General features: G+C 41.5%; 1 protein-coding gene across 8 annotated transcripts in view; it reads left to right on the forward strand.

Moving 5' to 3' along the window:
• Positions 1-1,906: 1,906 nt before the first annotated feature.
• Positions 1,907-12,048, forward strand: part of LOC115334508 (ras-related protein Rab-9A) — a 33,070-nt gene continuing 22,928 nt past the window's right edge. Inside the window, exons 1-2 of one of the 8 annotated variants that reach the window (XM_029998696.2) lie at positions 2,157-2,423; positions 9,238-9,310. In XM_029998696.2, coding sequence (XP_029854556.1) covers positions 2,403-2,423; positions 9,238-9,310 — 94 coding nt within the window. In that variant the 5' untranslated portion in view covers positions 2,157-2,402. Of the gene's footprint in view, positions 2,058-2,156; positions 2,424-3,116; positions 3,355-3,742; positions 3,768-4,356; positions 4,559-9,237; positions 9,311-12,048 lie in introns of those variants that run through there. The other 7 variants (XM_029998699.2, XM_029998697.2, XM_029998710.2 and 4 more) reach the window with 7 other exon arrangements.

Genomic DNA, 12,048 nt, shown 5'->3' on the forward strand with positions numbered 1-12,048 from the left:
TTCTGTAAAGTCATGTCATCTGCTTCCAATTCTTGATCTCCTGTTTCATAAAACTATGGACTCTTTGGGATAGCTTTCGCTATCTTTGTTGCCGTATGAGCCACAAAGAAGAGGCAAAAAGGAAGCCCGATCTCAACTGTGGCCTCCAGCTAGCCAGGGCTGACCATCACACCACACATTCAGTCACTGACGAATTTGTGAGCTTGGCACAAATACATTGCGAGTAGAGTATTAAGCAGAATTAGCAATCATTTCGGGTTCTTTGTTATCAGTGCATAATACAACCACTGCAGCACTAGCAAGGAAAGGTTTGACACCACTCAATAATGAACACGGATCACTGGGTCATTACAGTAATTTAACAAATTGCTTACATGATTTTTTACATCCTATATAACAATGCAAGGCTTTCTTTTTCTTTGTGATTAGTACTGGTGATGTTCATTATGTGAAAATAGGGCAAAAGAGGTGTGTCTGCTGTACACGATATTCACGCTGAAAAATTATTCGGTAAGTTCAGTTTACTGTCAGCAGAGGGCAACACAGGCCTCATTAGTGAATAAAACCAAAAACATTTACTAAAAAATCACACCGACTTTTTACTGTAATTGAGAATAAACCCCACGATACAGTTGTAGATTTGCTGTAGAACTGAAGTTCTGGAAGTATTAATCTTTTACAAAATTATTTTGAATGCCCTATGTAAAACATGTATGAAAGAGGAAAGCACGGCAATAAAGGCAATGACAAACACCTTTGCTTTGACCAAAATACAGCAACTTTTAGGTGTTTACTGCCTGATCTGATATGTCCAGCACACTTCATTATATCCAAAAGCAGCTACCCCATGAAGTAAGTTTTACAGTATTTGTTTTCTTTAACCCTGTGTATACCAATAGCTCCATTTGTCATCCAAAACACTAGTTGGTTATGCCAACAGTAATGCAGTACAGTATTGAAAATGGCAAGTTTTACAATGTTTTTTCTGTTCTCCACTAGCCTTAGGCACGATGCTCATTTACCCCACTTGGTGTGTCGCGCTGTCTTTCCCGAGCTGCGTTTGCTCAAGGACCATGCCATGACCAAGGCTGAAGTTTCAAAATCACCAGAGTATTTATATAGAGAACGAACTGCTTATTGCTTAATGATTGTCTCTCTGTAAATTTACGTACCAAGGACTGGTGTTTGTCAAGGATTAAGCCTGTCAGAAACTGGTACTTGGGAGTGATGAGCAAGAAGGAGCCATGAGCAATCACAAAACTTAATTAAATGTTTGATGAATTTACGATCTTGTTGAGAAGGCACAAGCAGAGGCCTGGCTTGAATAGATAGGGCCGGAAAAGATAAGAACTCCTGCCTTTGTTCCTGTCCTTGTAGATAATTTAGCTTAAACTAGCCATATGGTTTTACACCACTAATGAAAACTTAGATAATAAGAGCACTAACAAGCACTGATGTATCAAAACATGTAAATGACCATACTGCGCAGAATCACCTGAGGAGGGTCAAGTAGCAGACAAGTGAGGAAGACTATGGAAGACCACCAGAGGACTCCTGAAGACCACCAGAGACCTTCACTGTGCCTTCGTAAAGGACATTTGCATATGCTAATAGTTTCCCGGAAAACTAATGAATATGTATAACATTTCTCGGAAATCTAGTGAATATGTATGTAGAACACGTACCTAACCTGCACAATTAGGCCTGACGGTGTGCACGATAGGTGGAGCGATCCCCCGTGCATCCAGCACTGCCAATAAAGAATTCCTACTTAATAGTTAATCAAACTATTGTGTTAAGTTTCTTTGAATCAGTATCACCTACTTCTTCGTCCGCCTCAGGGCTGAGGGGAACCAAAGAGCTTTTCCAGCCTTGCCAAGCAGAGCGCTCCCGAGGCCCGTGTCCAGCATCCCGGCGCCCCTTTCACCTCACAGCCCTGTCAGACGCCATGAGGGAACAATGCCCACAACATGGCGGCAGCCTCAGCCGGACGCCGCGCCTTCACACCTGAGGCCGCTTAGGAAAGCAAGTTATTTCCACGGCTGTTGCTTTCACCGGTTGGTTTTTTTGTTTGTTGGTTTGTTTGTTTTTTGAGCCCCGCAGCGGCTCCGGGGGGCAGCGCAGGAGCTCACACTCCTTCAGTGTGAGCTCACACTGAATTCCCACACAACCGCCCGGCTACCTGACAACGGGACGTGGCTCCTCAGCCCGGGGCCAGCTCCCGCCCACTAGCGGGAGCAAGCGGGCTCTGAGGCGAGCGGCCAGTGCCGGGGCTCGCAGGGAGCCGGGGGCCAGCGCGAAACCGCTCAACCCCGTCGCAGTCCGGCCCGTCCGCTCGATCGCTCGCTCAGCGGAGATGGCGGCGCGGCCCGGCGCGGAGCAGGAAGCGGCCGGGAGGCGCCATGTTGAGGCCCGCGGCGGAGGTAAGGGCGCCGGCCCCGCCGCCGGGGTACGGGGCGGGGGTGGTAGCAGCGCTGTGCGTTTCGCCAGGGGCTGCGAGAGTGAGGCACTCTCACCCCCTCCTCCGTGTTGCCCGTCGGGTGATGCCGGGGAGACCCTTCCCCATGCGCTGGGGCGAGGTCCGGGGGGGTCTCCCCGCAGCGCCAGGAAATGGCGCCCGGCGGCGGGCCGGACCCCCGCGGGGCCTCGACTCCCCCCCACCCCGGGAGGCGTAAACCGGCCCGCTTCTGCCCGGGTCCGGTTTGCCCGCTAGCGCGGTTGCTAGCCCCGGCGCGGGCCTCGGGGGTGGGCAAAGGGGAACGGGTGCGGCGGAGACGGCTCCCTGAGGAGCGGGGGACGCTGGTGGGTAGGCCCGTGCTTGCTTCTCTTTCTGCCCGGGGTGTGCCCGGAGTCTGAGGAGGGGCCGCATTTCGCCCCTAAGCCATACGGCAGCGGATCAAACTGAAGCTAGACGGGCCCGGGGAGGTTCTTGTGAAGGATTTGGACAAAAACCACAAAGTTAGCATATCCATGGCATTACCGAGTGGCGTTTTGGAGCACGGTTACTGTGCGAACTGGCCCGCCCGTGCTGTGGGAGTGGTTGCAGGCTGATCTCCAGGTAGTTTCTTGGGCTGGTGTCTGAGGTGCAGGTTGCGGTGGTGCCGGTCAGCTGCTGGTATCGTGAGGCCGACTCCAAACCTCTGGCAGACAAGCCGTCACCTGCGGCTGGCTTCCACGACAGGCACACGCCAGCTGCTTTCAGACAAGTACGTGCTGCTGGGCTGCTTCTCCTAGCTGTTGTAATTAACCTACTGATTTGTGTCATAAGTGGCTGTAATTCCCACTCACAGAAAAGGCTGGCCCTGAAAATTGCAGGATGGATATCTGTGGTGGTAGTATTGTGGAATTTTTGGGGTATTTGTTATATTGGTCCCTATGCAGCATTGGTGTCTGGAGACAAGTCAAATGCTGGCATAAATATAGAAAGGAATGGGAGAGTTCACACTTTTCAATGTAGTATTGTTTTTAATAATTAGATATATAAAAATCCATTTCGTTTCAAGAGTATTTCACATCTTATTTCAACCAGTACATTAGGTGTCATGATCAAGACTCTCAAATGTCTAGACGTTGTGTACTTTCATATTTAAGTATTAATGTTTTAGCAGAAGGAATTGTACCAGGCACTAGCAATATCTTATAAATACCCCTTGATTACATTACACACTTTCTCTGTAGAGGAGTCAGGAACATATGTGCTCTTCTGCATACAAAGGATTTATTTTTCAGTGGAACACCTGTAAAAGAATGATAAAGCAATACCTAATGTAGGTATGTCCCTGACAGCGTAATAACAAATAGAAATATTATTGAGCTGAGGCTTAACTAGAAACTGAACGTTAAAGCAATAGAAAGTCTATGTTCATCTGAAAAATGATCAAAAGCTCACAAAAGTTGATAAAATATGTTTTTATTACTTACATGTTCCATTTTTTTTATTGTCAGCCCAACCTGCCATAAAAAGACATTACAGACTGAACATTTACTTTTGCTTGTAGTGTGCTAGAATTTAAGTCTTTGCTAGCTCTACATGAGTAAGAATAATCTTTAAAGCTATTTTGTCAAGGAAATGTATTCAAGAGAAAGAATTGCTTGTTCATCTCCAAAATTATTCCTATTTTGTTTCTAAAGGATTAAGTGAACAAATGTACTTTGAATAGATACTTCTTAAGTATGTTTTTACTTGTTGATTTAGGCTCCTCTCTGCAAGCCAGTCTGTTCTGTTGGACTTCTGTGCCAATGCAGAAAGGAGGATATGAGATCCACCTTAGGAAAGCTTTGTTCAGATTGAGGCTGTCCAGGTTTCAAATCAGTACATCTGCAAGAGGATATAAACAGTTTTTATGGAGACTGAAAAATAAGTAGACTTGCAACAATGTCAGATGAGATCTGTCAGTTAAAAGCCAATTTTAAACCTGGAGCTCACAACAAGTTCTTCACTTCAGTAGGTTTAAAAAAACTCACCCAATTAATTCTTTCTAGGTAAATGAACAAGAAATTCAAAAGGAAGTTAGAAAATAGTGGAGGAAAGCTCAAATACCAAGAAGGAACGTGACAGGTAACATCATCATCATTATAGGTGAACAGGGAAAGTATTGTCAGTCTTTTACAGTTAAAATAGAATGCTCAAAACTCTTGATTTCTTCAAGTACTGGTCCTTGGAGCCATGTTGTACATGGTAGTGTAACTTTTTCAAAAAAGTAAACCCCTAATCGTTTTGTCTGTGGTGGAAAGATGGGAACACTAGAGACTTAATGGCCTTAAAAGAAATGCAGAACAGCTTCCAGTTTTTTACTTCTAAAAGTATTATAGTGTATAAGCCAATCTCAGTGTATTGGGGATTTTGAGTTATGATTTCCCAGTGTTTAGAGGACAGCATTATGAATGCTTCTGCTGCACAGACATTGAGCAGAGGGAGCAGTCCAGATGTCTGATACAATCCCAATGGTGTCGAGAGAGAGGGAGCGTGCGCTTCATGAACTGGAACTGTTAGCATTACCTATATAAGGCAATACAGTTAATGTATGTTGAAGAAACCAGCTTCCCCTTGGAAGATGTCACAGCCTTGCTGAAATTATTTGGCTGGTCTGCTGTCCTAAGTGATTGGAAGTATTAATATGATCATTGGCATCCATCCAGATGAACAGTTTAGGAGACTAAACTGTATTGAAGTAGTTAATTAATAAACAATGACACTAAGCTGCTTAAATCATATTGGTATTGCCTGGTATGTTTCTAGAGTGAGGACAAATGTTTATAGCATCCTCTTGCTGTGGGAAAATAATGAAATATTCTTCATATTGTCTTTCACATTTAACAACAATAATAATAAAGTCTTTTTGGTTTAAAATCTGTTACTATTGGAAAAGCAGGAATGTTAGGAAATGAAGTAATCGTTTTAGAAAGTGCAAATAATTTCACACAGTGAAGTTTTGATTGGGTACTAAGGTAGGTGATGTTATAGGAATGGTATTAGCATTTTCTACTTGTCCCAGGTTAAGCTTTGCTCTTCATGACAGAGGCATGTCGGGAAGGTGCCAAATGTACTTCTAGCAAGCTTGGGTTTTCTGTGCAGATGATAAGCTGTACTCTTTAGTTTGCAAGAAACTCTGTTGATTTATAATCACAAAAATTATTGTATGATTTGTGAAAAATTCTGTGCAGCCCCCCCAAAAAGCCTGAACCCCTTGATAAACTTCACTCTAGCAGGTCAGCTTAATTAGCGGAAAATACATATGTCACAATCTGTCCCTACCATAGCTAGGTAGCATTAATTCATGTCTGAGTCATCTGCTTAAATTTCATTCAACACTCTTGCTATGTGTATTTGTCACTTGTGGCCAAAATGGTAGTTTATGTTTTGAAAATGTACCCCGTGTGTCAAAAGCCTGACTTTTGACCTGCTGGAAGCTCCAGCTAGTACCTCATACTGGCAAGTAGTGGCAGGTGGCTAGGAGAAAAGGTATTCCTCTGCCAGCTTTGATAAGGCTTTGTCATAAAAATTTGAAAAACCAGAGAGCCCCATGGAAAATTCATGTGACCGTGTGCTCAAACTTGAAAGCATGATTTTTGAATAAAATTGGTTAATGCTGAAAAATAATCTGGTTGTAGATTAGAGAAACCACGTAAGTGTTTTTTATGTGAAATGGTGCAATTTTTAAACCAAATAAAGCACATGTTATTTACACATAATTTCAAATGAAACTGTTAATGACAAATCTCTCTGAACTATATATACACTTTATTATTGCTCTGTTGAATCTTAATGTATTAGAATGTATTGTGAATCTGTATAGCTGTCCTATTGTGGAAGAGATTAACCAATACCTCCACTTGATACTTGCAGTCTAACTTCTTAAAAGTAGATTTTGTCCTTTTTTCTAACTCTTTGGAAGTATTTTATTAAAAAGCTCAACCATATCAATAGAAATAAAGATTTCCAATCAGTGGAATAATGCATTACTTGTAACCTTTTCAGGGTTTAAGGTGTTTGTCTAACTCGGATAACCAGTCAGTTCAGTATAAAAATTCACATGAGTAAGGCAGACAAGATACAGGAAAAGCTAAAATATCTTCCACTGAGAATCAGTTTAATTGTAAACTAAATTATTAAAAGAAACTGTTAGCAAGGTAACACCTCTGCTGGGATGCGTGCGTCCACTGTAACATCAGCTGGAGCTCCTAGAACTCAAACCAGCTGTAGCTGTTGAAGTCATAAAGAATTCTCTCGGCTACTTTTTGCCATGAGATAATTCAGAGGTGTTATTTGTTTGGTGTAGCTGCAATATTGTGAGTCTTTTCCTGAGCTCCGGCTTATATACTGAGGTCAAACGAAGCCGGTGGCTAAGCAGTCTGGTAAGGGCAACAGCTTTTCCTATCTCATTAAATCCATGCATGTTTGATCTTATTAGAAAAATGTGCCGACAACTCTACTTTGGGGTTGATCCCTGAGGCTTGATGACTTCATTATGCAGTCTATTGATTTTTTTTAAATTATTTTTTTAAGGAAATAAGAATTCTATTTTAATTAAAAACGGGGTTTCTAGGAGAAGCAACTCCAAATCAGGATTAAAAATTTGCCTTGTAAAAGAGGCTACTGTGTGCATCTTCACATGAATGCAATGTGCTCTGCCCTCTCTCCCTGGCAAACTCCTTCTCTTGGGAAGAAAGCTGTGGAATAATGGTTCCAGTGAGAGAAAAGCAGGGCAGAGACAGTATAGCTCCAGATTAGTTAAGAGCACTGTAGTTCAAGCAGTCACTGATGTAAAAAATGCAGAACAAAGCTATTGTTCTATCAGACTACTTTCCATTATGCACAAACTCTTTCACCAGATGTTGTCCTGGAAAATTTCTTGAAACAATGTTTTATGTAGTATTCTTAATTTTCCTTTTCTTGCTCACTGTGGCTCTATTCTGTTGTGTGCAGAAGAATAAAAGATGCATTTTGCCTCTGGCACTACAGTGATGGTGTTCTGCAAGTGGAGATTTTTGGGTAATGGTTTTGCAACAATCCTGAGCTCACGTACTCTGCTGCTTCTGGATCTTTGACTGAGAGGTGACTCTCTTGGTCAGTGAGGTGTCAGTGGTCATGGACATCTGGCAATAGTGCTGTTGTATTGTCTCAGTTATTATTGTATTAACTTAGCTTTATTCGTATGGATATTCTTAGAAGATGAATTTCTGTATAGTTCAGAAATTTATAGGGGTAGGAGGCAGTCTGGCTGAGAGGCAGGAAGAGTTCTGATTTTTGCGAAGATGGAATAAAAGCCCTGGAACATTGTTTCTTGGTGACATCTTTGGTATCTGCTCTCCCACTGTAGGTAGGATGAAGGAAAGTTTTTGGGTCTGGAGGCTGGCTGTGAGAATTCTCTGATTTTCTCTTAGGCTCTGAGTTTAAAATAACATTTGATAATTTTCATTGTTTATATGGAATTTAGGTTGCCCAAAGGATGAAATCTGGTGTTTCCAGGACTGTGCTATGCACCGTCTCTGCTATAGCATTAACCACATTTTTGGCAGAGAATTTATTACACCATTAGGAGTACTTGGCTTCTGATCTTTATCTTGGCTGCGGTCTGCATTTTCTTCTGATTACATAGAATTCCTTGGAGAAAAAAAATCTACATCTGAGGTTCGGATGAGGGAGAAGAGGACTGGTGTTCAGCCCTTCCAAGACATTCATCCATACTTACTTGAATGCATCCTGAGTTTGTCTTGGTTTATCAGTGGGAGTTAGCTGTGCTAATGCAAAATAGGCTGTGGCTTTGAACCAAGTAAGGCATATAGCAAAGACAAGGCATTTACCCCAAATGGTTTTGGAGAGGGCAGTGTTTTTTCCAGGGACTGGCTTTGCAGTTAGCACCAAGTGTCTCAGGCTGGGGTTTTTTGTTTGTTTGTTTGTTTTCCCCTGCTTAGTTGTTTTACTGTTTAAAAAAGTTCTGACTCAACTCGGTATTATTACAGGATGACAATATTTTAAACCTGAGGTAGCCTGATCTTTTTTCCTTAGGAGCAAACTGACTGACAAGATTTTTATTGATCACCATCATTTATTCTTGTATACACAAGTGACTCATTATACCATGCAGGCAGTGTGAGAGCTCCTAATGACTTGACCAGAAAGTACCTCATCAGTATAGTATTACAGAGTCTTATTGTAAATACGAGTCAATCTCTACCTTGTAACCTTCAAAGGACACTTGGAATTCAAACGGATGTTCTCCTGGATTGCCGAAGTTAAGCAGGATGGAAATGCCTTGTGTAGTTGTAGGAGGGATGAGGGTGTTGATTTTGTACTGCACAAAATTGTGATACTATCATTTGTACTTTTGTTCTTGCATCTCTACAATAACAAAAATGCATGATTCATTTCATAACTTAAGAAAAAAAAATCCTTTTTCTTGGATTTCTTACCTCTTGGAACTAGGAAGACAGCAGAACAGTGCTGACTGAGCACGATTCAGTTAATTTTACAAATATTTGTTCAGCAGCATTTGCCAAATAGCATGAAATCTGGTAGAAAAGTGGTCAAATTCCAAATTTAGAAAAATCTTGAATGAAAGAGCAATGTACGGGAGGACAATGACTGGTTAAGGGATGCGCTCTTTCCCTCCTGTCTGTATCCCAGCACCTTTGGACTTACAGGGGGTTTTTTTGCCAGATTTAGGCAAATAGGTACCTTAAAACCGTGAAGTCTCCTAAAGGTCATAGGGAAATTTTCATCTTTTTTCTTAACAGGCTGGAGTTTCTCATTATGCACATTTATTTCACAAGACTCCGTGGGTTTGCTGTGCTACAGCTCCCTCAAGTGGTAAAACAATTTCCCATTTGGAATTGCAGTTTGGTTTCTGTGAAACACTTGCTTTCTCTTCGGAAAGTTTGGAGACTTCTCCCAACCTCCTCTTTGTTGTATCTTTTTTTCTTCTTTCAAGGAAGCAAGCAGAAGTAAAATGAACCATTTCATAACCTTATATGTTCTTTGTAAGTTCAGGAATCTGTTTAATTTCTGATCCTGTAAAATAACAGTCTCTGTCAACCTTGGTGATAAATCCAGTCCTTGCTTGATTTACAGGCCAACAAATGCACAAACAACTTTTTTTTTTTTCTTTCCCCACCACACTGCCTTTTAATTTGGAAGCTGAGATGAAATTTATGATTGAGCAGTTAGCGTAGTATTTCAGATGTATGTATTATTTTTCATCTTGAAGGATCTTAAAATCCTTTGCAAACTAGGTACACACAATGAAGCCAGTGCCACTCCAAGAATGCTTTCCCCACAGAAGCCTCGCTATTGTCACTGATAAAAACATGTTTATTACCCTTATTTAGTGGTTTCTCTGCTGGCTGTTTCTTGTGCTTCTGCTAGCTACCAGTGACTATCCTACTCCATTGAAGTAATTAATTATGGATTTGGTTCTGTTCTTGTCATATATTTTTGATGACTTGCTTTTTCTGTTATTTTTACCTAGCTTTGCTTAATAAGTTTGAAGGGAGTCACTCAGTCCTACCTTTTTGCTATATGTTGTACACGTTGAGGAAAGCATTCCTTCAGAAGTGATTGTTTTGACTTAAATGCGAGTAGTCTGTTAGGTGGTTGAGTTTCCAAAATTATTTTAAAATCATTGTTCATATTTTGATTTCCATATTCTGTTTTCAGTTTGTTTAACTTCTGCCATAACATTTAGGTACTTGGAATTTAATGTTGCGTAAACCTGAAAAAGTCAATGCGTGACTAAGAAGATCTTAACATTTCTAATAATTTAATTTATTGCCTTAGCGCACATGTGGAAAAAGTCTTAAGGTAGAACATATATACTGCATTTAATCCAATCTAAACCAGCCTTTTATATATCTGGTAGAGGGTTAAAAAAAAAACCCAACCCAAACCAGTTGTCTTAGATCTGCCTGTTAGAAGAAAAACATCTTAGTGTGGGGTGATGAGTTAGCATATGTTAGCTCCTTCTCAGCAGCTGTAGGTGTCCAGTAAGCGTAAGGTAGTTCACTGTGAGCGTGTGGCAGAATGGCTGCGTTCTCGCTGCAGATGCCAACACGTGGGCTCCAGCTCCCCTCAGAAGCTTTGTGTTAGTCACCCTGGCTGTCAGTGCCTACTCATAGCTGTGGAGCCGAAGGAGTGTTTTTTAGCCATGTAATTTTCTTGTGTGAGATTGGCCACAGAAACAGGCATGTCTTCACCTTGCCACCCTGGTGGGCTACCTAGAGTCAGGTGGATAACCATGAGCAAGGACCACTCCCATAAAGCAGATGATATCTGTGGACTTTATGCACCATTTCTTATGTGCAGATCCTCACCCTGCAATATTAGAGAGGAAACTTTCTATGAAGCATAGTCCTCAATGAAAGATCAAAATGCCTCCATTACCTTTGTCGCAGGGTAAAAGTATATGCATGGACAAATTATCAGCAGAGCACTTTGTGTGTAGTAATTTCTTTGCATGTCCATAGTCCTGTATACTAAATACTGAGAATTCATGAAGTCGTCTTGCATTTCAATAAGTATATTTTATGGGATGTGTAGCTTAATACAATACATACAGATAGGTACAAGGACTGAAGAAAATTATGTTTCAAGTGGAGTATGTGGGAAGGAGCAGAACTGATTCTAAGGCATAGGGCAATCATACTGGCTGAGCATATAACTGTATCACCAACTCTGCCCTAGACTGCATGAAAAACAGTAGATCAACAGATCATAATTTTCTAATGTCAGCTACTTAGTGTTCAGGAGATGGGGAACCATCCTGCTATAGTGATGGCTGCCCTACGAAAGAAAACATCTCTTTTCACTTCCACAGCCTCTGCGTGTTCCTGCAGCAGAACAGATGAGTGGATGCAATTAAATGTGCTTTTCAGTATGACAATGCATAGAGTTCAACTTAAGTATTTGAAAAATTCATCCTGTTTCTCTGATTCTGCAACTTCTTGAGGAGTAAATCAGTTTCTGTAATAGCCATTATTGAGGTTTCGCAGGATTTCAAAATGTCAGACAAGAATGAGCTGTTTAAATACAGGTTAAGTGAATGCACAGAGCATTCACTGTGGAGGTCAGCTTGGTCTATAGAAACGGATGAAGGTTTATGCTCACTTTCTCTGTCTCTGTCCTTTCCTTTTGTGGAGCTCTGAGGCCCTATCTACAGTTTGAACTTAGTTCTGTCATGCAGAAAACAAGTTAGCTGGGCTGGTCCTCATAGAAAGCAACAGAGCATGCAAATTACCCAGCTGTATCACTTGTCTCTCCTCTCCCCCCATTCTCTGGAAATTTCATCACGGAAATGGTGATTGTGCAAGAAATCTGCTTATGAGTTCCTTTAAATATGGACATGTGTAGCTAGCTTTGTATCAGTCTCTATCAGGCAGATGTCTTTTTCTGGAGTAGAATTGGGTTGTGTGCAACTTCAGACAAAACACTGGTTTTGTGCACAAATTTAGAAGACTAACTCCTAAGAAGAGACAAACGCTTAACACTCACAGCATACCATTCAATTTTGCATTCTACATTTAATTCTCCTTTTCAGCAAACAGGAGAAGTAA

The sequence above is a fragment of the Aquila chrysaetos genome, chromosome 23, assembly GCF_900496995.4.
Source record: "Aquila chrysaetos chrysaetos chromosome 23, bAquChr1.4, whole genome shotgun sequence".
Taxonomy (NCBI): Eukaryota; Metazoa; Chordata; class Aves; order Accipitriformes; family Accipitridae; genus Aquila; species Aquila chrysaetos.